This window comes from Lemur catta, chromosome 8, assembly GCF_020740605.2.
Source record: "Lemur catta isolate mLemCat1 chromosome 8, mLemCat1.pri, whole genome shotgun sequence".
NCBI classification, from domain to species: domain Eukaryota; kingdom Metazoa; phylum Chordata; class Mammalia; order Primates; family Lemuridae; genus Lemur; species Lemur catta.
The window spans coordinates 21,673,266-21,700,447 of record NC_059135.1 but is presented as its reverse complement, the minus strand read 5'-3'; the positions used below and the strand labels follow the sequence as shown (position 1 = coordinate 21,700,447).

At 39.3% G+C, this 27,182-nt stretch overlaps 1 protein-coding gene across 1 annotated transcript; it reads left to right on the top strand.

Moving 5' to 3' along the window:
- The first annotated feature begins 1,594 nt into the window (after positions 1-1,594).
- LOC123644101 (PC-esterase domain-containing protein 1B-like) lies at positions 1,595-2,791 on the top strand. The gene has a single exon (XM_045560277.1). The coding sequence runs from the start codon at positions 1,595-1,597 to the stop codon at positions 2,789-2,791; it is 1,197 nt and encodes a 398-aa protein (XP_045416233.1).
- Positions 2,792-27,182: the final 24,391 nt, after the last annotated feature.

Here is a 27,182-nt window from a genome sequence, read left to right as displayed (position 1 = left end):
GAAAGTCATATTCATCTTCACACAGAAGGATTCCAGAATTTACATATCCAGGATGTGAGTATCTATAACTCAGAAAGGAAGAAACTGACCACTCATGCATTGCTGGTAGAAATGTGAAATGGTACAGCCACTCTGGAAAATAGTCTGGGCATTTCTTAAAGCACTAAATGCACAACCATCATATCACCCAGGAATCGCAGTTCTGGACTTGTACTAAAACTTGTACAGCAATGCTCCTAGTAGTGTGATTTGTAATAGCCCCAAACTGGAAACAATCCCACAGCTTTCAAAGGGTGACTGGTTTGTATAAGGTTGTGATGGCCTCTGTGCAAGGTTGTGGTTTGTGTAGAGTCTCTTGTGATAAGAATTTGTGCATGAGTACATTTGTACTGTGGTACATCCATGCCATTGAATAGTACTCAGCAATAAAAAGGGAACAAAGTATTGACACATTTGTACCACTGGGAAACTCACTTCCTAGTATGTGAAACAGGTGGTCAGGGTTTACAAAGTGGACATGTAGGACAAATCTCTGGAGAACAATGTTGAGGAAAAAAAGCCAATCCCTCAAGGTTACGTGTTATAAAATTCCATTTATGTGAAATTCTTGAAATGGCAAAATTCTGCGAATGGGTAATAGCTTAGTGGTTGCCAGGCATTAGGGGAATGGAGCTGGAGGGCGGTGGAATGGCAATGAAAGGACAATGGGAGGTACCCGTGCAGAGAGGAAATGGCCTGGTGCTGAGTGTGTCGAGGTACGACAGTTCTCCAAGACGTTACCCAGGGGGGAAGTGGGTACAGGGTACACGCGGATCTCTCTGTATTATTTCTAGTAAGTGCAGGTGAATCTCCCATGCAGTGGCAACAAATAATTTAGCTAAAAGAAATAAACGGAGTTGAGCCCTCCAGGATTTGCACAGGACCCGAGTATTCTGCCCACCACTTCTCGGAAAGCCTAGCAGTCAATTAGTCCCCAAGCTGGGCTCTACCCCTGGGAATGACAGCCCTCCCCCTGTGGCGACATGCCCTGTGGCGACATTTGGATGCCAAGAGTACACGAGTTGGCTCAGAAGGAGAACCAAGCCAGCAATGAAGAAATTCTCCTCAACTAGAGATGGGAACACCGAGGAGAGGCATCCAGACGTGACAACAGGTCCCATTAGTGAGCTATGGGTAAAACAAAGAGAAGGCCGTGGCCCGGCCGCGCCCAGAGTGTAGACTACTAGCAGGTCAAGGCCGTGCTGTTTGAAAGCGAGCCCGGATCCCGACACCCAGAAGGGGCGCCCTGGCCCCCAGCTACGCGGGGCAGGCTCCCCGGGGCTTCCGCGCCTCCCTCCGCCAGGCGGAGTCTGGGCGCACGCACGGCGCCTCCGCGGTTCAGAGGTCACGTCCGGAGCTGACTGAGGTAAATCCAAGCCGAGGAGGGCTTCGCGGTTCCGACCGCCACCACGCCTCTCGGTCGCCGCCCCAGCGCCCGGCGGAGACGACCCCTTGCCCGCCCTCTTCTCCCCCCGCGGTTCTGCCCTCTCCTGAGCTCTGCCCGGTCCCGCTGAGGGGAGGCAGGAGCTCCGCGGCCGCCCAGCCCTCGGCCCCCATGGCCCACCTGCGGGCCTCCGAAGTCCGGCAGCTGCTGCACAACAAGTTCGTGGTCATCATGGGGGACTCGATCCAGCGCGCCGTGTACAAGGACCTGGTGCTCCTGCTCCAGAAGGACTGCCTGCTCTCTTCCCGGCAGCTGAAGGCCAAGGGCGAACTGAGCTTTGAGCACGACGTGCTGCTGGAGGGCGGCAGGAGGGGCCGTATGCACAATGGCACCCACTACCGCGAGGTGCGCCAGTTCCGCTCCGGCCACCACCTGGTGCGTTTCTACTTCCTCACGCGCGCGTACTCGCAGTACGTCGAGGACGTTCTGGAACAGCTGCGGGCCGGGGAGCACACCCCAGACGTGGTGGTCATGAACTCCTGCCTCTGGGACCTCTCCAGGTACGGCCGCGACCGCGACAGCTACCGCGACTTCCGGAGGAGCTACTGCAGGGACCTGGGGAGCCTGTTCGGGCGCCTGGCCCGGGCCCTGCCGGAGAGCTGCCTGCTGGTGTGGAACACCACCATGCCCGTGGCCCAGACCGTCTCGGGGGGCTTCCTTCCGCCCGGGCGCTGGCCCAGCTGCACCCGCCTGCGGGAGGACGTGCTGGAGGCCAACTTCTACAGCGCCACGGAGGCGGGCAGGCATGGCTTCGACGTGCTGGACCTGCATTTCCACTTCCGCCATGCCGGGCAGCACCGGCAGCGAGATGGCGTGCACTGGGACGAATGGGCGCACCGACACCTCTCGATGCTGCTTTTGGCCCACCTGGCGGGCGCTTGGGGCGTGGACCTCCCCTGTCGCGGACCCATCAGGGATGGCCCAGCCGGCAGACGTCCAGACCCCAGGGGCAGGAGGCATCCCGGAGACAGCCGAGGTGACCCGACCTCTTCAGGGTCGCCACCCAGGCTCCCGTGCCCCCGCGCCCCTCGGCAACCTTACGTGCCCTATTCCCATTCTGGGCCGCCGTTTACGCCCCACCGCCAAGACACCTATTTGCCTTCCGACCGGTCTTTACAGGGCCAGCAATTCTCCAGCGACACCTTGGCGCGCCAAATCGGATACAGCAACGAAGCAAACGAGTCACAGCCGGGCCCCATCCGCACAGGCTCTGCTCAGCACCAAGGCAGAGGGTCTTCCCCTTACCCTCCCCGGCGCCCCAGCAGGCCACACAGACACCAGCGAAGGCACACAAGTAGACGGACCTGAGCACACCGAGACAAGACCTCAGTAGCCAGACGTAGACTTAGTCTTTCCCAACACAGTCACTGGGCTGCCTGAGCGCCCTCACTTGGGCGTGACCTACACAGCAACCCAGGCAGGTGAGGCGGGGCCCCTCTAAGCTTCCTGCCCTCACTAATGAACATTTCACACTTTCCCCTTTGCCAGAGCTTCCACACCACTTCTTAGAAAGGGGGCAAGGAACCAGACCACCATACCATGCTCCTCTTAGCATTTGCCCAAAAATGAATTCCCCGTGAAAAAAGTGCTCCTCGTTAAAAAAAAAAAAAAAAAAAAAAAAAAAATTTGTCTTAGCTGACTATAAGTCTTCAACTCGTATTCTCCATTGACATTCTTCCTAAAAACAAACCAAAAAAAGTAAAAATTTTGATCCTTAAAACTTGTCAAAACATTTCAATTAAGACTTCAATTCCACCATTAGGTTTTTGCATACTATGTTGATATAGACCTTAATCTCCAAAACTTTCACCATAAATTGTCCCACTGATTCTGTGTGCTTCAACATAGCATGCCCTTAAGAAAAAAAAAGTATTCCATTCACTAGAAACATACTCTTTACTCTCAAGTTCATCAAATCCCTAGCACATTTTTTTAAATAGACTTTATGTTTTAGAGCAATTTGAGCTTCACAGCAAAATTGAGTGGAAAGTACAGAGAGTTCCTATGTACTCTGATTCCACACAGGTACAGCCTCTCCCGCTATCAACATCCCACATCAGATGATACATTTGTTATCTTTGATGAACCTACATTGATATATCATTACCAGTCCAATGACGTAGTTTATCTTAGAGTTCATTCTTGGTGTACATTCTGTGAGTTTTGACAAATGAATAATGCATATATATCGATCATTATAGTATCATACAGAATAATTTCACTGCCCTAAAATTCCTCTCTGTTCTGAACCTTCATCCCTCCCTCTTCCCAACCTCTGGCTCTGTGGATCTATGACTGCCTCCATAGTTTTGTTTTTTCCAAAATGTTACATAGTTAGAATCATACAGTACTATAGCTTTTTCAGATTGACCTCTTTTGCTTAAAAATACGCATTCAAGTTTCCTGTGTCTTTTCATGGCTTAATAGCTCTTTTATTTTTAGTGATGAATGATATTCCATTGTTGTACTACTGTTTATCTATTCACATACTGAAGGACATCTTAGTTGTTTCCAAGTTCTAGCAGTTATGAATAGAGCTTCTATAAACATTGGTGTGAACATTTTTGTGTGAACTTAAGTTTTCAACTCATTTGAGTAAATACCAAGGGATGTAATTGCTGGATCATGTGGCAAGAGTATGTTTAGTTTTGTAAGAAACTGCCAAACTGCCTTCCAAAGTGGCTGTACAATTTTGCATTCCATCAACAATGAGTGAGAGTTCCTGTTGCTCTGCACCCTTGGGAGCATTTGCTATTATCAGTGTTTTGGAGTTTTTCTGAAGGGTATAATTTCTGTGTCTAGATTTTTTTTTTTTTTTTTGCATGCAGATGTCCAGTTGTACAGCATCATTTGGTGAAAAGACTATCTTTTCTACACTGTATTTCCTTTGTTCCTTTGTCAAAGATCAGTTAACTATGTTTGTGTGTGTCTATTTCTGGGCTCTGTATTCTATTCCATTGACCTATTTGTCTGTTCTTTTGCCTATACTACACTGTCTTGATTACTGTAGCTTTATAGTAAGTCCTGAAGTCATGTAATGTCAATCCTCTGATTTAGTTCTCTTTGCATATTTTGTTGGCTACTCTGGGTCTTTTGCCTCTCACATAAAATTTTAGAATCAGTTTGTCAATGTCCACAAATATTTTGCTGTGATTTCCATTTGGATTACATTGAATCTACAGATCAAATTGGAAAGAAATAACATTTTGACAACATTGTCTTTAAAATATCTCTTGAGATTTTTTGTGACCTGTTATGTATAAATGTGTTGTTTAATCTCTAAGTATTTTGAGATTTTCAAGCTACCTTTCTGTTATTGATTTCTAGTTTAATTTCAGTGTGATCTGAGAGTAGACAATGTATGATTTCCATTCTTTTAAATTTTTAAGATGTGTTTTATGGCTCAGAATGTAGTCTATCTTGGTAAACGTTACATATGAGCTTGAGAAAAATGTGTCATCTGCTGTTGTTGGATGAAGTATTTTATACATGTAATTTATATCCAGTTAATTGATAGTACTGTTGAGTTAAACTATATGTTTACTGATTTTTCTGCCTGCTGAATCTGTCCATTACTGATAGAGGATGTTGAAATTTCCAACTGTAAAGTGGATTCAACTATTTCTCTTTGGAGTTCTATCAGTTTTTACCTCATGTATTAAAAAATACTTTAATGCTCTGTTGTTAGGCACATACGTATTAAGGAGTTAAGTCGTCTTGGAGAATTAACTGCTTTGTCATTATGTAATACTCCTCTTTATCCATGATAATATTCCTTGCTTTGAAGTCTGCTTTATCTGAAATTAATGTAGCTACTCCAGCTTTCTTTTGATTAGTGTTATTATGATATATCTTTCTCAATCCCTTTGTGTTTCATCTAGATGAAAACTTAAAATTGAGTTTGTTATAGTGAGTTATATATATATATATATATATATAGTGAGTTTCTTATAGACACTATATAGCTGGGTCTTTTGATACACTCAGACAATCTCTGTGTTTTAGTTGGTGTGTTTAGACCATTGATGTTTAAAGTAATTATTGATATTGTTGGATTAATATCTACCATATTTATTACTATTTTCCATTCATTGCCTCTGTTCTTTGTCCTCCATATTTTTTTTGCCTTTTGTAATTTTAATTAAGCATTTTGTATAATTCTATTTTTCTCCTTTTTTGGTTTATCAATTACAATATACTCCCTATTTGTTTACTTTTTGAGGGTCTACTTTCAAATAGCATTTTACTATTTCATGGGTAGTGCAAGATAGCCATAAGCTACAGTCACCAAATACATTGTTGCAATTATTATTTTGAATAAATTATTATCTGTTCAACCAATTAAAAATAAAAAAATAAAAGTTTTTATTTTACCTTCACTATTCCTTCTCAAGTAGTCTTCCTTTCTTATATAGAGCCAAATTTCTGACTTGTGTCATTTTCCCTCTCTCCGAAGAACTTGTTTTAACATTTCTTGCAAGGCAGTTGCAACTGAGGCAAAAAAATTCCCTCAATTTTTGTTTGACTGGGAAAATCTTTACAGGCATACCTCAGAGATATTGTAGGTTTGGTTACAGAACACCACATAAAGCAAATATCGCAATAAAGTCAGTCACAAATTTTTTGGCTTTCCAATGCATATAAAAGTTATGATTACACCATACTATATAATCTATTAAGCATACAATATAGCATTAGGTCTAAAAAATGTACATATCTTAATTAAAAAATAATTTATCGCTAAAAATGTTAATGATCATCTGAGCCTTCAGCCAGTTGTAATTTGCTGGTAAAGGGTCTTACCTCAATGTTTATGGCTACTGACTGATTAGGGTAGTGGTTGCTAGAAGTTGGGGTGGCTGTGGTAATTTCTTAAAATAAGTTAACAATGAAGTTTGCTGCATCAATTTACAGTTTCTTTAATGAAATATTTCTCTGTAGCATGCAATACTGTTTGATAGCATCCACAGTAGAACATCTTTCAAAATTGGAATCAGTCCTCCCAAGCCCTGCCACAGCTTTATAAACCAAGTTTATGTAATATTTTAATCTTTTGTTGTCATTTCAATAATGGTAACAACATCTTAACTAGGAATAGATAACATCTCAAGAAACCACTTTCTTTACTCATCCATAAGAAGCCACTTCTCATTCGTTTAAGTTTTATCATGAGATTTCAACAATTTAATCACATCTTTAGGCTCCAGTTTTAAGTCTAGTTCTTTGCTATTTCTACCACATCTGCTGTTACTTCTTCCAGAAGTCTTGAACCTCTCAATGTCATCCATGAGGGTTGGAATCAACTTCTTACAAACTCATGTTAATGTTGATATGTTGATGATCTCCCATGAATCATGAATGCCATCTAGACTGGCAACTCCTTTCCAGAAGGTTTCAATTTACCTTGCCTAGATCCATCAGAGGAATCACTACCTATGGCAGCTCTATCCTTCTTTTTTTTTTTATTTCAGCATATTATGGGGGTACAAAAGTTTAGGTTATGTATATTGCCCTTGCACTCCCTCCCCCCAAATCAGACTTCAAGCATGTCCATCCCCTAGATGGTGTGCATCGCACTCATTATGTATGTATACACCCATCCCCTCCGCCCCCCACATCTGCCCGACACCCGACTGATGTTATTCCTAAATGTGCTCTTAGGTGATGATCAGTGAAACCAATTTGATGGTAAGTACATGTGGGGCTTATTTTTCCGTTCTTGGGATACTTCACTTAGTAGAATGGGTTCCAGCTCTATCCAGGAAAATAACAAGAGGTGCTATATCACCATTGTTTCTTATAGCTGAGTAGTACTCCATGGTATACATATACCAATAATAAGACTTGAAAGTCAAAATTACTCCTTGATCCAGGAGCTGCAGAAGGGATGTTGTGCTAGCAGACATGAAAACAAAATTAATCTGCTTGTGCATTTCCATCAGAGAGCCCTTGAATGACTAGGTGCATTATCAGTGAGCAGTAATATTTTGAAAGGAGTCTTTTTTTCTGAGCACTAGACTTCAACTGTGGGCTTAAAATATTCAGTAAACCATGTTCTGAACAGATGTGCAGTCATCTAGGCTTTGTTATTTCATTTATACAGCACAGGCAGAATTAGCATAATTCTTAAGGGTCCTAGAATTGTCTGAATGATAAACAGTCATTGGCTTCAACTTCAAGTCACCAGCTACCCTAGTCCCTAACTAAAGAGTTTGCCTGCCTTTTGAAGCTTTGAAGCCAGACATTGACTTCACTTCTCTAATCTTGAAAGTCTGAGATGGCAACTTCTTCCAATAGAAGGCTGTTTCATCTACATTAAAAATGTATTGTTTAGTGTGGCACCTTCATTAATTATTTTACTGCATCTTTTCTGGAAAACTTGTTGCAGTTTATGCATCACCACTTGCTGCTTCACCTTGTGCTTATTTTCTTTTTTTTTAAGAGACAGGGTCTTGCTATGTTGCCCAGGCTGTTGTACAGTGGTTATTCACAGGCACAAGCCCACTACTGATCAGCATGAGAGTTTTGATCTGCTTTGATTCTAACCTGGCCAGTTCACTCCTCTTTAGGCAACGTGGTGGTCCCTCACTTTTGGGAGGTCATCATATTGATGCCAACGTCAGTTTGGATACCTAATAGGCATAGCACACTACAGCCCAGAGCTCCTGGACTTGAATGATTTTCTTCCCTCAGCCTCTTGAGTAGCTGGGACTACAGGTATGTGACACCACGCCCAGCCACCTTCCATTTTTGTTATGGAGATGGCTTATTTCCTTAAATCTCATGAATCAACCTCTTGCTAGCTTCCAATTTTTCTTCTGAAGCTTCCTCACGTTTGTAGAATTTAAGAGAGTTAAGGTCTTACCCTGGACTAGGTTTTGGCTTAAGGAAATGTTGTGGCTGGTTTGATCTTCTCTCCAGGCCACTAAAACTTTCTCCATATTAACAATAATGCTATTTTATTTCCTCATCATTTGTGTATTCATTGGAATAACACTTTCAATTTTTTTCAAGAACTTTTCCTTTGTATTCACAACTTGGCTAACTTTCTGGCAGAAGAGGCCTTTGGCCTATCTCACCTTTCAGTATGTCTTCCTCACTGAGCTTAACCATTTCTACCTTTTGATTTCAAGTAAGTCACGTGCAACTCTTCCTTCCAATTGAACACCCGGAGGCCATTGGAGGGTTATTAATTGGCCTAACTTCAATATTATTGTGTCTTAGGGAAGAGAGAGAGCCCCAAGGAGAGAAAGGGAGATGGGAGAATGGCCTGTTTGGTAGAGCAGTCAGAATACAGACAACATTTATCAATTAAGTTTGCCTTCTTATATGGGTGCAGTTCATAGCACCCCAAAACAATTACGATACTGTAGTAACATCAAAGATCACTGATCACAGACCACCATAACAGATATAATAATACATTATGAAATATTGTGAGAATTACCATAATGTGGCACAGAGACATGAAGTGAGCACACACTGTTGGGAAAATGACTCCAATATATTTGCTCAATGCAGGGTTGCCACAAACCTTCAATTTGTAAAAAAAAAAAAAAAAGAAAAAATGCAATATCTGCAAAGTGCAATAAAGGAAGAACAATAAAATGAGGTATGTCTGTATTTCTCTTCCACTTTGAAGAGTAATGTCACAGGTTAAAAAATTTTAGGTTTCTTTTTCTTTTCTCTCAACACTTTAAATTTTTTACCACTGTCTTCTTGCTTGTATGATTTCTGAGGGGAAGTCTGACGTAATTCTTATCTTTACTCTTCAATAGGTAATGTATTCCTTTCCTCTGGCTTACTTAGTTCAAGATTTTTTTCCTTATCTTTGATTTTTTTGGATTTAAATATATGTCTAAAAGTGTAGTTTTTTTGCATTTATCCTGCTTGGTGTTCTCTGAGCTTCCTGGATCTGTGGTTTGGTATCTGACATTAATTTGGGAAAATTCTCCATCACTATTGTTTCAACTATTTCTCTTTTTTTTTTTCTTTCTTTCTTCTCCTCTGATATTCCCTTTATGCCTATGGTACATCTTTTGTAGTTGTCTCACAGTTCTTGGATAGCCTATTATATTTTTTCCATTCTCTCTTTGCATTTTTAGTTTTAGAAGTTTCTATGGACATATCCTCAAGCTCACTGATTCTTTCCTCAGCTATGTCCAGTCTACTAATTAGCCCATCAAAGGCATTCTACATTTCTGTTACAGTGTTTTTGGTTTCTGTAATTCTTTTTTTTTTCTTTTTTAGAATTTTCCTCTCTCTGCTCACATTACCCATCTGTTCTTGCATATTGCCCGCTTTTTCCATTAGAATCTTTAGCATATTAATCATAGTTGTTTAAAATTACTGGTCTGATAATTTCAACATTCCTACCATATATGAGTCTGGTTCTCGTGCTTGCTCTGTCTCTCTAAACTGTGTTTTGCCTTTTAGCATGCCTTGTAATTTTTGTTGAAAGCTGGACAGGATGTACTGGGTAAAAGGAACTTGCAGCAAATAAGCTTTTAGTTATATGGTAGCAAGGAATGGTGGGAAGAGATGCATTTTATAGTCCCTATGATCAGGTCTCAGTCATTTTGTGAGGCTCTGCTCCTGGGCTGTGCTCTTCATAAGTGCTTCTAAGTGTTTCCCCCACTTAGGTGGGATAGGATGGCTACAGGGGGCTGAAGCTGGATATTTCCTTTCTGTGAGATCAATTATGCCCTGATAAAAATATAGTAGATTAGGTTTTAGTAAAACAGTTTCTCTTGAGGGCAGAACTTGTTAAAAAGAACAGAGTGCTCTGAACACATATCAAAATGGCTACTTTTTTCCATTCCCTGCCAGAAGCCTGAGGGAATATTTCTCCTGTTTTCACTGTGCGAACCTGGTAGGGCTCCTGGAAATAACATTTGCAGAAGGGTGGGGGCTCACCTAAGACTGGGCTCCCCTGGAGTTTTTAGAATTCAGATTTGTCCATAGTGAGCCTCCAGCAATTAGTCAATTACAGTTTAGGTTTTCCTCCCTGGAACTGATTCCCACAAAGTTTTCTTCTCCAGTAAGTTGTGATTCTGTCCATCTGCCTGTCTGTCTCCAAGTTTAGGGGCAGTGGTTTGCCCTGTGAGCTCAATTCTCTGACAGAGCTAAGATTTGTTGATTTTCAGTTTGTTCAGCATTCTATTTGTTAGAAGGGGGTGATGACTTCCAAGCTCCTTACATGCCAGACTACAAACTGCAAGTCCCATCTCACACATTTTGAAATGGTCCAGTGAACTCAAGCATATTGCAGCGTAAGTTAGAATTCTCATTAAACAATCTCTCATACTTTTTGTTGTCTATTTTCTATTCCTTAACATTATCTACTTCTTTCACAGTCTATGCATTTTTTTAAACAAATGGTCTACTTCCTCATCAATTATCCTCAGTTAGAATTTTGCATCCATTACCCCTGCTAGAAATACTACCCCCTGTGTGACAAGTCAAAGTATGGGTTTCACTGGGCTTCCCCCCATCTCTCTTTGCATCCTTTCCCTAGTTTAAGTGAAGCATAGTCTTGGGTTAGTAGCCCTTCTGCCAGGCTACATGCAGCAGGATGCACATGCAAAGTAAACAAGACAAAATGAACATCATCACAGTAAGCTTTATTATATGAACAGGAAATTGAAAGCAACATTTCCATCACGTTTTCTCAATAATCAATGCCATGGAATTTTAATAATGAAAGACAGAGATTAGTACATTGTGATGTAGAATATTTTCAGGGAATTAGGATATTGCCTGAAAATAAATATAGTTGAACATTTTCTCACTGTTAAGTTTTTATACTGGATCCCCTTATGTCTCACTTGTCATAATTTTCTTTAGCAGGTTCCTTTGAAAGAGGCTTCATTCTTATCCCACCCTTTGTTAGACTCCCTCCCATGTTTCATAGGCCATAAACCTGCTAATGCATACACATGGCAGGGACAAAGTCTCATCTCAATGCATCTTTTGTCACAATGCACCCATCAATCCACCATGCACTGAGAAAAGACTGCAGCCCTACAACCTTTTTACTGGGGTTTTGTGCAAGGTGCTTAATTTCATTGCATCTGTCAAGCCGTACTTTATCGGAGAGTCTAACAGTCTTTGAGTGCATGGTGCTCTATCACTTATGTAGGGGTTATATTGATCTTTCTGGTGTGTGCTCTAAAGTGGCTGGCATCAAAAGCCAGTGAGGCAGCCAGTTTGAGCAGTATGGGCCATTTACAAACTTCAGGATGAGATGCTGCAGGATGCCAGGGAAAACGTTTTTGTTTTTCCAGAGGGAACCATAGTTCATGAAATGTGGTTAATGTACCATATTTGTATACCCTTAAAATCATTTTATAACCACACTGAGTGCCTCTAAACATTAAATATATTTTATAAGTAGTTGGTTAACTAGCTGTTGTATGCTTTAAATAGTAAATAAAATGGAAAGGCACTAAACAGTGACTATATTTCATAGAGTAAGATGCTTTTCCAGCCACTCAATAATTCTCAATGTTAAGAAAAATTGATTTTAGAGGCTGAGTGCCTCTAAAAATTAGCATCTTATCTTCCTACAGGGGATGATTTTCAGTTAGTCTGCTTTCTTCCAGCTTTTGACTTAATGATCTCTAAGGATCCCTTCTTTCTAAAAAGTTCTATAGGTTCTGTTGGATTGTAATTTTACTTGGGCACATATGTAATTAACTGGAATATAAAATAGGAAATAATTCCATCTTGTTTTTTGAATGTCAATTGAAAAAGAAGTAATTCTTCACTCACTGACTGTTCCTTAACTCCCACCTCCCTCTTCCCTCAAGACTTCATAAAGTCCAAAGACTGCATAGATAGACCAAGAGTAATAATATAGAATTTAAGAGTACTAATTCCCAAGCACTGCCACAGAGCACATTTGAGAAATAAATGTATTTTGCATGTATGGAAACCTAATAGAGGAAAGGAATTCCCTAAGAGATGCTAATAGTCACATTTTTTGTGTGTGTGGAAAATTTAATCATTTTCCTAATTCTTTATCAACTCTGTCTCACCTTTGAGAAAGTCACATTGCCAATGCTGAGACCTTCTAGATAGAATAATAATGGCTCATAACATCATACAAGTTGAGAACTGAAATAATCAGACACTCCACAATTACAGAAAATAGCATTAGAAGAAGATGCAACTCTGAAATCTTTCTAAACCACCACCAGATGAGTGACCCTTGGTATGTCACAAGGTCTCCCTAAGTAATCTGTCACAACCTGGTTAATGTAATCTCAACAGTAAAATACATGGTTTGAGTTAGATTCTAGAAACTGGGAGCTAAGTAATCTCCATGGGTTCCTTTTAGATCTAATAATTTACAAATTTCTTCTAGTCTTTTATCTTATTCTGAAGAACCGTGTGTTTCAAGTGTTCTCACCAGTTCCACAGCAGTAGGTGGCTGGCCTGTTGAAGCCTGAGGAAGAACAGATAAGTATCGAATTTCTTGGGTACATGTGCTTATACTTAGAAAGAATGCAAAGAGTGAACAAGATTCTTCTCAGATACACCCTCAAAATTCCCACTGATGTCACTGGGAACTATGTGGGATTAGATGAGGACAGGGTGCTGGTTTGAGCCAAATCCGGCAATGAGCTGGCACATATTTTTCCAGGTTAGTCTGATGTGGTCTCCTGGTTCACAGACTTGAGAAAGATGTGGACAAAAGCAAAACACCCCAGGATAACTATAAGCTCTCTGAGGTGGGTGTATTTTCTGAGTCACCATTGTATCCCTAGCATCCAGTCCATAGTGGTTGCTCCGTGAACATTTGTGGAGCTAAAAATCCCATAAGCAAATGCAGCCTACCAGAAAGAAAATGTAAACTGTCTAAAATGGAAAATTTGAGAAGACTTGAGACAGCATTCAGTATGAGCCCTCTATTTGATAGTGTTACAAGAAAAATATCATGAAAATCATAATTGCCCAAACAAGGAATTATTTTCGTGCTTGGATTCAATCCAGGAATTGCTTTTCCAGCCATAAAGCAAAGTGGGGGGGGGGGGGGCGTCTCTCTATTCCTCCCAACACACATATATCCCAAAATACAGAGAGAAACAGAGAACCTGGACAATGTCACCTTACTACTAAAGTAAACAATAGTAATTATAATAACATTAATAGATGCTTACTGTGCACTAGCTACTGTTCTAAGCGCTCTATGGGTATTATCTAGTTTAAATCTCACTACAGACCTATTAGGGAGACATTATTATTACCATTTTATAGATAAGGAAAAATGAGCACCAGTGTTTTGAAAAAAACCTCAAAGTCTGGGCAATTTAGAAGACAGGTGACTGATCTACAGCAACAGTCACTATCAATAGCTCTGCATTTGAAATCTGAACTTCTAGCGGTGTGTCATTAAGCAAATATGAATATTCTCCAATGTGAGAAAGCATCATAGGAAAGAACAATATGAAACACAGGAAATGAGTCAGCAAACCAGAAATCAAAAATGATGCGGCCAGGAAAAGAAACAATTACCATAGCCACAACTGGAGAAAGATTTTATCTATCCCATTGGGTATGATCTCAGTATGTATAATCCCAATTATTAAAGTATGTGTATATTTATAACTTTTGATGCATTATAGAAAGAGACAGTTGTGTATACAAAAGGGCATATTTCTTCCATGGCTAGCCCTAGGCAAAATTGTTAACTATGACAGAGTAATGGGTTTATATATCAGGTATGGATATGAATTATAACTCTGTTACCAACTGGTTACATGTCCATGGTTGTCCTGACAGAAGCTTGAGTCCCCTCCCTGAAGAGCAATCATGGCTAACTAGTATATTTTAATTCTTCCTTTTACCTACGGAATGCAAACTTACATTAAAAAGACTTAGAGAAAGCAGATGAGTAGATGGCTCATAAGAGAGGAGTAGACATGACTTTTGAAGCCCTCATCGCCCCCCACCATGATTCCATACACTTTGCCTATGTAGAAGACTAACCCTGATTATTATCTTATTCAATGTTTAGTCAACAGAGGTTTGTTGAAATACACAATGTGACTAGAGTCTGGGGATAAATCAGGGAAAAAGTTCTCTACAAACATTGTTAAGGAGGAAGACAAATAAATATGAGGTCTGTCCGGAAAGTATCCAGCCATGCAAAATGTCCTTGTTATATTAATAATGACTGGATACTTTCTGGACATACCTCAGATAGTGAAGTGCTAATAAGTGCTATGGAGAAATGTAAAGGAGGATAAGTAGCTAGGTGGGAGGGGAGTGGGTGATATCAGATGATCACAGAAGACATGCTTGAATATATATTTAGCACAGAAGCCATGCTGATATTTGGGGGAAAGTATGAAATCCTAAAGTTCCAGGGCAGACGCCTGCTGTCATACTCAATAAGCAGTAAGAAGAAGGATCAAGCTGGGCAGTGGTAGCTCAGATGAATTGGGTTTCAGCCGTAGCCTTGTAGGCCATTATAAGCACTTCAGTTATTATTCTAACATGAAACATGGAAACATGAGGAACATGAAAAAAATGTGTGGTCTCCTTAAGGTTTTACAAGGACCATTCTGGCTGTGGGTTGAGTGAGAATGGGAGGAGGTGGGAAAGAATGAGGGAAACAAGTTAGGAGACCATTGCAAATCCAAACTTTCTTTCAAGGCTTGGGCAAAAGATGTTTTTGATGGAGGTGGTAAGTAAAGCTTGATTTGGGAGATATTTGGGGCTAACGCCTGAGGCTTTGCTGATGAATTGGATGTAAGGTATGAGGAAAAAGAAAGAAGCAAGTACGACTAAGGTTTTTGCCTGAGCACTCAGCATATTAAATAAATGATTACACTATAATCTTAGTTTTCTTTCCTCAAAGTAATCTGTTTAACTTTTCAGAGTAGTTATGACATCACACAATTTATTGGCACATACAAAAAAGAAAAAATATATGTATTGAATTATATCTACCTCCTACTCCCTAAGAGGTGTTGAGGTCATTTGCAATAGTAATAGATTTCCATGCCAGACTGTTGGAATAGAAATAGAAACATGAACAAATACAACTGAAAAAATAGTAGGAAGACATAAGAACCTAGGAAATATTCCCTATTTTGTTTCTAGCTGAAGGGACAAGCTAAATTGCTTGAATTCCAGAACTTCGGATCAAAGAACATGTTTCCCCAGATGCTCCACCCAAACTGTGTTTAGTTACTTAAGCCTCACCCCACAAATCCAGAATCAACACAATTTGCTAAAGTAGGCAGGCACCCACCCAAAGGCACATCAAGGATGAACACTACAGAGAGAGAAGAAGGATCATTTACTAGGTTTGGATCCATAAAGAATACTTAATTATCCACTTCCCTGCCCTCAGAGCCTGCCTCTTTCCAGCCAATTCCCCACACCACTCATCTGCTAAGGCTCAGTTTTCTGGACAAAGTGCCCCTTCCATTTTTCCCAAGGTCTTTCTTGATTCCTGAGAGGTTTAAGTTTTTCTTCCAACCCATTCTCCTCCAAATTAATACCCTCTGTGAGCACAGACTCCTCAGTGTTCTGTGGGACCCCTGTCTGCCTCCCCAGGGACTCTTAGGCATATGGCTAATATGGTATAGAAGGAACCAGACTGTCTTTCTTCTCTTCTCCCTACGTAATGGAATGTGTAAGAGTCATTTCTTTTGAGCCATTGCCCTGACAACAAATATTTTCATAAGCAGTAAACAAACTGCCAGGTTCAATCACTCTCGACATTCCTCATAGGCATCCTCAGAATTTAAAACCACCAGCACTAAGGTTACTCACCTTTTAGAATAGTCTCTAATCCAGGCTCTGAGTTTGGGAGTTGAACCAGGTTGACAGCATTGCGTTAAGCCTTAATTATTTTAGCATAGGGTCTGATGGAAAAGCTCAAAATGTACTATATCATTTCATCTGTCTTATAAGATTTCAGGAACTAAAATCAGAAGAATGGCAATGCTCTAGATTCCAGTGTCAATGTCCAACTTCCCATGGACGTGGTCTAAAAATCTAGATCTGATGAAGGAGTTAAAACACTTTAGATAAGGGAAAGAAGCTAAGCCTTGTAATGAGCAAATCTAGTAAATCTTCCTATCAAGATAAAGGGGAGAAGCAGGGAGAGTCCCCAGAACTCTTTTATAGAACTTAGGATACCAGAACCAGAAGGGTAGGGGAAGGAAGGCAGCCAGACATAACTATTCCTGAAATAAAAGTCAGAAAATGGAAACACAATAATATATTGCCACCTCTCCCACATACAAACTCTGACCTGGCTGTGAGAGTAAGAGGAGCTAACAATCTCAGACTGAGCCACAGACACTGGCATGGGAATATCTGTGAAGGTCATCCCTCATAGCTTTCCTTTGAAAGCTATGCATTATTTTGATGCAGATCTTTCCCTTAATAATATTTTTTATTGATCACTTATTATGTGTTAGGAACTATATAGTTTCTTTATTTATAGGTCATGATAACTTTAGGGAGTAAGTACCCTTATGTCCCTTAAGACACACATTCCTTACCCACAATAGATGTTTCTTCAACTAATTTTAAACCTTGCTTTTCCACATTGTTCTTCAAAACTTTAGAAATAACAACACTTGATGACTGGTGACATTCAAAATTTGCTAGAGGCTAACAAAAATGAATTTGAGACAACATAGTCTGGAGTTTGAGTTCTAATTTCACATCTTAGTCTTACTTAATAATGACTATAGGTCTTTTATTGCCTCCTAAATGGTTAACTTAGTTTAAGTCTCATCTCCATTTTGAAGTTCAGACTGGATTAGAAAAATTGACTTGGTTCCATGAATATGTGCAGTATGGATGTACACAGCAGGCTACAGTCCATACTCAATAGGTCTTATGACTAGGAGACACCATGTGTGGGGCTTAAAGCTATCTAAGAACCTGACGATTGTTGGTGTAACAGAGACAACCCACTCCCTCCAGCTTTCTGATGTTTGAGATATCAGGTGATTCCTGAAGACTGAAATTATGCCTCTCATTTGAGAACAGAAATTGGGCTTCGTTCTTCTTTGTAACCCTCTACCCAGCACAGAGCCTGATGTGTAGAAGATGCCCAGCCATGTTTCGGGAAAAAAGGAGGGTGGTAAAAAAGGAAGGAAGGACATGTATTTAAACACAAGACTAGACCAAGGAATGTTTGCAAATAAACATTGTCCTGTGATACATCTTCCGTTTTTAATCTTAAGTCTTTTATTATTTAACTTTTTATCATTTTAATTTTTTTCCTTTAATAGGAGTAAACTATGAGAACAAAGATTTGTCTTTTTCTTTATTTTTTATGTATACTTCATGGCAGCAAGCACTGGGCTAGCAGAGGCTTTAAAATATTTATGATTTGCCTTACTTGCAACCAATAATTTTCCATAATGAGTTCAATTCCAAATTAAATACAATTTTCATGTAAAAATGTGTTGCTTTTTAAAATCTTCATATTCTACAGTTAAATCTTGTTCCCATTCTGAAATTCAGACTGGATTAAAAAAATTGAGTTGGTTCCATGAAGATGTCATGCATATTGATATATTTTTTCTATTTTCTAACAATTATTTGACATAGATTTCATATGGACCTTTCAAATGATTTATCATATTACCTAAATTATTATCTCAAAATTTCAAGTGCATATACAATGTTATAAAGAAGTTTATAATTTTTCTTTCTGGGGTCCATTATTGTACTTTTACTTATTAGCGAAAGGACAAATCTTTTTGAGTAAGTTCCCTAATTAAAAACTTTACAAAGTTTTTAAGACCCCAAAGACCCTTACACTTTAGTCTGATCTCAAAAAGTTACAGATAAACCCCTATATAGATGACAGAATTGTTTTAATATATTTATTATAAATTCAAGGGACAAGACTGTTCTTGATCTCCTAGCTGCATGGTACTAGATGAAATCATTATTAATAGTGAATGGGACAAGTTACACTTTGTCCCTATTAACATGTGGAGATTAGATAACAGTCAAGATCAAACCAACAAGATTTCTCAAAAATTTGAAGAGGTAGAGAGAAACAACCATGGGAAAACAGTGAAAAAAATTGAGATTTGGTTAAATTCTAAGTCCAATATATTAGCATGATTTATTTGAAGTTGACAGTAATGAGAAGTCCCTTTTTAGCTCTGGTTAATTGTATTTCTGAACCAAAAGTTAGCAAATATTCCTGAGTGTCTACTATCTACATGGCCCTATTTGGTGCTAGTGATGGATACCAAGAACTCTAAAATATGATTGATGATGACCCACATAAAGTTTATAATCATCCTAAGAAGGAAAAAAACATTTATGCATGAAAATGTACAATACAAACTTATATTCTGAAAATTAGTTCATATTGCCCATGTTCTAATTCTTTTATAAAATCCTCAAGAAGCAACACGTAATTTCTAGAAAAAAAATGATAATCCAAACAACATTTAAAATTTGTCAGAAAGATTAGGCTAAAATAAATATTTAAGTTGTAAAACACAAGCAATTGTTAAAATGTATTTTACAGGCAGAATGAACAAGTGAAATTGTATTTATTAAAACTCAGATGATTAGAAAAGTAACTGTAGGAGCTGAATAAAAGAAAGTTCAATATAATACTCCTGGAGGAAAGCAGCCCCACTATTAATACGAAGAAAGGTGTCCAGAACCAAGAGGGCTTCAATCAGAGAGCTTCCTTTCTCTCTGGACTCTGCAGAGTACAAAAACCTCATGGTGCTTCCTTAATCATTTCTTCACATAACACAGAAGCAAGAGCCAGCTTTGAAAGTCTAGCTAAAGAATAGGACCTTAGGTATCAAATGGAGGTACACATAAAGAAGTCCTTTCGTAATTACAAGGGTAGAGACTGAACTACTGTGCAACCTGAAAGGGTAGTGGGCCAGTAGAAGCCCCTGAGTGTACTATTCACGATGTGTGCAGTAATTTGTGCAAGAGGTAGTGACATGGATGTCTGCCCCATAGATTACTCATCTAGAAAGCCTATTTTAATGAAAAAAAGAAAAGTACTAGTAGAGCATAATTCCTTATAAAAATATGATAAGTAAAAAGAAATGCACATTTTATGAGCAAGGTCACAGTGACCTTCAGGAAACAATTATGTTCGGGAGTTGGGTGTGAAGACAGAGCATCTTGTGTCTGGGGTAGACGGAAAAAATTGTAATGCAGGTAAATTATCAAGTGTGAAGCACTTACCTCCTGTTAGAATCCAGGAGATGTTGAAAAATGCTTACTCACTAAACAAGCAAATAAAATGAAGATGAGTAGAGCTCAAATCAGAAAACAAAAACTGCAGAAAAGCATAAAGATCAACAGAGATATTGCTACTAAAAACAAATGGTTTGAGGAATAGATAAGGGGCAGATAACAGAGGTTAAGAAGTATAAGATTTTGGACTTCAATGCATGAACAATGGAGGGTCCATTAAAACTGGAGGGGCCAGGAAGGCTAAAGATGGGGCCAGTGACAGAATATGAATCAAATTCTGATTCAGGAAGATTTATCTGGCAAGGCTGTAACATAACAAAAAATACACATTTGGTCTCTGCCCCTGGTTCCTTGCATAGAGATCCTAAAACCTTTCTGATTCCCCGAGTGATAAGAGTGCTAAGTGCGTATTTTGTTGTAATATTGGATCTTTGCCCCAGTTCCTGACATACATCTCCCATCCCTTAGAATTTCCTGGGTGATAAGGATATCTTTTGTTCTGATGAGGCAACTTTTGGTGAGCCCCTGGATGGGGGCCAGTCACCAGAAAGACCAAGCCATGTTTAGAAGCTTGGGACTTTCAGCCCTCTGAAAAGGAGAGTGGGGCAGGAGATTGAGTTAATAATTGAACATGCATACATGATGAAGTCTCCATAAAAATCCCTGAACCATGGGGTTCACAGAGCTTCCAGTCGGAGAACACATCTACCTGCTGGGAGGGTGGTGCACCCTAATCCATGGGGACTGAAGCTGCTGTACTCAGGCCCCTTCCAGACCTTGCCTTAGGTATCTCCTCATCTGGCTCTTCATTTGTATCCTTTAAAGTAATTTTGCAATAAGTCAGCAGTAGTAAGTAAACTGTTTTCCTGGGTTCTGTGACCTGCTCTAGCAAATTATCAAACCTGGGGAGAGGGTTATGGGAATATCTAATTTATAGCCAAGTCAGACAGAAGTTTTAGGTAACCTGGGGAATTATTAATTATGAGTGGCATCTGAAGTGGGGGTCAGTCGTATGGGACTGAGCACTCACCCCATGGAGTCTGTGTCAACTCTGGTTAGTGTCACAATTGAATTGAATTATAGAATACCCATTTGTTGTCTGAAGAGAATTGGAAAATTGCTTGGTGTAAAAAGAAAAAAAAAAAAATCCCACACATTTGGTCACAGAAGTGTTGAGAGTGAGTATAGAGAATAAGGGTTGGTTTTTCCTATACCAAGATGTATAACTCAAATCAAAGGAACAAAAAACCTAGAATTCAGCAAGTCAATTAAGAAACTACTATAACAACCCAGATATAATGTTATTAGGACATACAAAAATTTTTTAAAAGAGATAAATTTCCTGAGGATTACAATAAATTCTTCTTTTGTGGGAAATATGATGATTCTGTTTTTGAAACACAGAGTTTGAAGTACACAGGGAAGACCCTGTGAAGATTTATAATGGGAAATTGAAAATTTGGGTCTGGAACCAGGACAGCAGTGATGGCTGGAGGCACAGATTTGCAAGTCAGCTGCATATAGGTGACGGTTGAGCCATAAGAGGAGAAATGTCCTCTGAAAAAGACAAAGAGTCCTGATTTTTTTCTTTTCTTTTTATTTATATAAATTTAAAGGGTACAAGTATTGCTTTGTTACATGGATACATTAGGTAATGATGAAGTCTGAGTTTTTAAGTGTAACTATCACCCAAATAATGCACATTGTACCCATTAAGTAATTTCTAATGCCTCACCCATCTACCATCCTCCCAGCCTTCCAAATCTCCAGTGTCTATTAATCCACACTCTCTGTCCATGTGTACACATTGTTTAGCTCCCACTTATAAATAAGAACATGTCTATTTGACTTTCCATTTCTTAGTTATTTTACTTAAGATAATGGCCTCTAATTCCATCCATGTTGCTGCAAAAGACATGATTTCATTCCTTTTTATGGCTGAATAGTGTTCTTGTGTGTGTGTGTGTGTGTGTGTGTGTGTGTGTGCGCGCGTGCCACATTTTCTTTTTCTTTATCCAATCATCCATTGATAGACATGTGTTGATTCCATATCCTTACTATTGTGAATAGTGCTGCAATAAACATATGAATGCAGGTATCATTTTGATTTAGTGATTTCTTGTCCTTTGGGTACATACCTAGTAGTGTGATTGCTAGATTCAATGGTTATTCTATTTTTAGTTCTTTGAGAAATCTCCATAGTGTTTTCCATGTAGAGGTTGTACAAATTTACATTCCCATGAATAGTGTATAACTGTTGTTGCCGTTGCTGAGTTTGAGTTCCTTGTAAATTCTGGATATCAGTCCCCGGTTGGATGCATAGTTTGCAAAATATTTTCTTCCATTCTGTAGGTTGTCTATTCACTCTATTGATTATTTCTTTTGCTGCACCGAAGGTTTTTAGTTTAATTAAGTCCCATTTGTCTATTTTCATTTTTGTTGCTTGTGCTTTTGAGGTCTTAGTCATGAATTTTTTGCCTAGACCAATGTCTAAAAGAGTTTTCCCTAGGTTTTCTTCTAGTATTTTTATAGTTTCAGGTCTTACATTTAAGTCTTGAGTTTATTTTTGTACATGGTGTGACGGGTCCAATTTCATTCTCTACATATGGCAATCCAATTCGCCCAGCAAGAGAGTCAAGACTGGTGTCTGCATTAGAGGGACAAAGGAAGGAAAAGCATAAAAAGTAAAGAAAAAATATAGTCTGATAAATAGGAACAGAAGCAGGATAGATGCCAAGAGAGGAGAAAATTTCAATAGTTGTAGAATGAGACCAAAAGGGCAAATAGAATAAAGTTTGAGAAAAATCTATAATCATAGTGTTGAAAACAGGAACATAAGGTACTGCATAATAATGAGTATGAGAAATGGAAGAGTAAATTATTAGAGAAGCTCAATAGTGAAAACCAAAAAGAAACTTAGGAAATCCACTCTAAAATCTAGATGCATGAGATAGGTAGCTGCCAAATTAACCCTTTTAAAATGCAACTTGCCTGCAACTTTCTGTGATCAAAAGCAAACAGGGGCTCTTCATTACTCATAGGATTCAGTCTAGGTCTAAAGCACTCAAGATTATTCACAATTGGTCTTTGCCTACCTATTTCTTTTTTTCTACACTCATAAATCTTCTACTCCAATCAAACTGATCACTGTTGCCAGCTGAACTGATATGTGTGAGGTTTCAGCAACACTGCCATTCAACTTCTGTTAACACTCTTAATTCTCTTCCTTAAGCCTGCTATTTACCTCTCCCTTCCACTGTGTAATGTTTTCCCAGGAAGACTTTCCCTCTTGCACTAGCTCTGGGAAGACCATTTCTGATATCATTCATATGGTACCTAATATTACAAAGAAGAATGCTGATTGTACTAACCTCTGTCTGTTCTACTTATCCCATAATACACCTACCCCAAATTAATTCATTTATCCAGTATTTGGCTTCTGTATGATGACTTCAGAACTCTATTGAATAAAGTTGCACAATTGGTTCATTTTAGTATCTCTTACCAAAGCAATGTTCTTAATTGCATTCAGCAGGCCTTTGTATCACCCCCTTAACTCAGTCCTATTCTCCCCAACTTCTTTAAATTATCCACTGGTTCTTCAATATCCCTTTCCTCCAACACCTTTTTGGCTTAGTCAGCAAGAATGAGTTCCTTCAGCTTTCCCTCCTGCCCCCAAGATATAAACTTGTTCATATCTACACCCACCTACAAACCTTTTCCTAGAGGAAGACCTTACTTTTCTCCTACTATTGATAATTTCTATGCTCTGGGTCTCGGGTTCTGCTACCTCTACCAATTATTCTTTCTTGACCAACTCTCCATCCTGCTCAAGCTTCCAACCTCTCTCTTCCTATCAAAGTAAGTTTCTTGAAAGAATAATCCATTTTCTGCCCCCACCCTCTGCCACTTTCTCTCCTTCATTCTGTCTTCAATTCGTTGTAATCTGGCTTTTGTCCCACTATCTTTTGAATTGCTCTCCTCAGGGTCACCAGCCACCTTATTATTTTCAATCCAGAGATCATATTGACATTTCTATGACATTTAACAGTTGACCACATCGTCACTCCTTTTTGAGAGACTTCTGTAGTGTTACAATTTGAATTTTTCTTCTATCTCCCCCTAGCTCTAGGGATGCTCTTTCATTTGCATTATTTCTTAGCCTGCTTTTTTGGCTACCCATGTCTCTGCCAATCCTGTAATTCAGTGGTTTTCAATCCTGACTGACCATTAGAATCACCTGGGCAGTGTTTTAAAACTACTAATGCATGAGACCCATCTTCAGGGAATCCAGTTCAACGGGACTGGAACAGAGCTCACCCAGTACTCTTTTCAAGCTCCCAAATCTATGGGTAAAAACCACTGTCCTAACTCATGCTTCCCAAATTTTTCTCTTCAGAGGAATCATCTATGGCAATTGTTAAACATAAGCAGATCCAGATCCCTTCTTCCTGAAATTCTAGTTGAATAGGACAAAACTCAGAAACCAAAAAGTAAGCAGATACTCTCCCTTCCACTCACATTCATTGGGAAGTACTTGCCTTTCTGAGCATTTACTATGTGCCCAATGACTGACATTTATTTTCTCATTGAAGCATGTATGAAGTGACCCTCAAGCTAAGAGCTTTCTTACGATACTTTCCACACATCAATTACTTGTCCGTTTGTGTCTGCTTTACTTAACCATGAGTTCTTGCAGGGCAGGGAATCTATCTTATTCATTTTTATGTCCCACAATGATGAGCAAATTGTCCAGCACATGTTAACTCCTAAATAAATACATACAATATATATTTTTGTGATATAATGAATAAACAAACTATTTTACATACATGGTCTGTTTCTCACCCAAGATACACATGGTGTTCTATGCCTTTTTGTATTCTTGGCACTTATACAAATTAGGTTAGTATTCTTGATGAAGACTGAGAATTTCTTGCCACCTGCATTTTCCTGTAAAATCCTTCTATATTCTTAGTGATTCATCCTTCCTTCCTTCCTTCCTACCTTCCTTCCTTCCTCCCTTCGTCCTTTCCTTCCTTTCTCTTTCTTTCTTTCTTTCTTCTCTCTTGATCTTTCTTTCTTTCTTTCTTTCTTTCTTTCTTTCCTTTCCTTTCTTTCTTTCTTTCTTTTTTTTTTTTAATTTCCCAGCTTCCTCCCTCTTGGTACTGATTCTAACTTGGCCAAATCACTTATATACAATAAGGTAAAATTTTGCAATCCCCTTTGTGGCTGGTATAGAGCACATGGACTTTTGAGTCAAATATATTTGGACCTCTCTTTCCTTCTCATTTGTATAATGGGGATAAGATATGTGATTATTACAGATGAGAGAAACTCAGCACAGTTCTTTTTTTCTTCTTTTTTTCCTTCTCAGAGTCTCTGCTTTTATGAGAAAGACTATACAATTTATATAAATCCAAGGGATAGTTTTGCTTTAGTTAACTTTCTCATTGGCCCCACTCTCATACACATGACTATGTCTTCACTAATCCTTATCCTTTCCCCCATAATCTCAGAAAATATTGGATCCCTCTTCCTATTCAAGCCTAACACTCCACCTGTATCTTTAATCGTGTTGACCCTTTGTCTTTCCAGGAAACCCTGATTGGTCCCTTAAAACCTTCCTGTTACAGGGATAGTCATTTCTTCCTCTGTGCAAACTTTGTCTGGATACAGGTATTTTTATCTTTGTGTGGGTCATAATGGACTATAATTTTGTTGTATTTGTTCTGTCCAGTAGATTTCAAGCTTCTCTAGGGAAATTTTATTTATCTTTCTTATCCCACGGCCTAGTGTAATGCTAAAGTTTGGACACTTGATATTTGTGGAGTTGAATTAGTGCTGGAACCAGACATTCACTTCACCTCTACCCCCAAATCTTATAAAACTCCATACCTCACCACTGTTCAATGTTAACTTTGTAGTCAAAGAGTCATAAGTTCAAATCTTTGCTGACTTGTTTTTCTAATGGTGAAATGGAGATTATTATACCAATTTACAGTATTGTTTGTGAAATTAAATGAAATAATAGATATAAATTGCTTAGCATAATAAGTCTCCAAAATAAGCCCTCAATAGTTGGTAATAATGTGGTGGTTATCATCATTCTGGTGGGTTTATTTGGACAATTTACTCCAGGGTTCTAGTAAACTGTAGTACTGAAAATGTAGCCCTCTGTTAAGTAATCAGGCACATTGAGTAAATCTAAACCTTTCTTGTTTGGCATTTTTTATTACAAACTCTGAAATCCCTCTTCTCACCTTGCCATGTTTTCCTGGATGCTTCCAGAAATGATGAGGAAGCCAAGTAATCTTTTCTGCAGATAGCAAAATCTTGTTTCTGGACTAATCACATCATGCCCAACATTCCTATTTACTTTAATCACCCCTGAGAACCACAAGCTAGCTCCCATCACCTGAACTCTCTCATTTTCATATCGCTTTGATCATCCCCCAACTTGGAACAATCTTCCACCACTCTGCTTCCACCTGGAACAATCATCACCTGGAACAATCTTCCACTGCTCCCTTCTCACATCTTTCCAATGTGCCCTGCGGAATTCCTTACAACTCATCAACATAATCTTAATTCTTCTTTAAATGTTTCCTTTACTTCCCTGCTCTAATTAAAAAGCCTGGTTGCACTTGTGAATAGTGCTTCTCTTTAGTCTCCATAAAAGATTGCTCTTATGTCTCATAAATCTGGAGGTGTTGCAGAAGCTCTCTGTGTTCCTTGTTGGTCATTCCAAACCAGTGCTAACTCTTTCTTTTAAAAAAACAAAACAAAACAAAAGCCCCGGCTCTTTTGAATTTTATGCCATGTGAACACCCTCTATCAATAGCCCCCACCCTTGTTAAAGTCATCCACAGACACTGAATTCCCACCGCCTCCTTCTGTGAAAAAGTAGCAAGTAGCTCACTGACTCACCACCACTACTCTGCAATCATCCTTAGTGATTTCAATATCCACATAGATTCACACTGTGGAAAATCCTTTCAATATCCTCACTCTCCATGCCTTGACCTCCTCATGTCCATTGATCTTGTTTTCACCTCCCTCAGCTAGTGCTCCCGGGTCACATCCTAGATCTTGTTGTTGCCATTAACTGCAGATCTCAATAACCTCCATTTGAAACACCTGCCTCTGTGACCACCTCTTTCTATTTATTTTCAGTTTAATCCCTTTCATACACCATTCGACGATTCTTCATTTCCATGGAGAAATTGATCCTATCAACTTTGCCCTGTCTTTCATCTCTTTGTATCCTTACTTCCCTTGTCACCCAGTGAAAAAGATATGATCTCTCATTATAATCACCTCCCCACAATCCCCTCACAACATTGCTGCCTCTCTTCATTTATTGTATCGTTGCCTGAATAAACTCCACCTTTGTGGAATCCAACTTTTGCCTGTTTTGTACTTGGCTCTGAGAAGCTAGACCGTGCTGAACAGTCTCCCTTGAAATGTA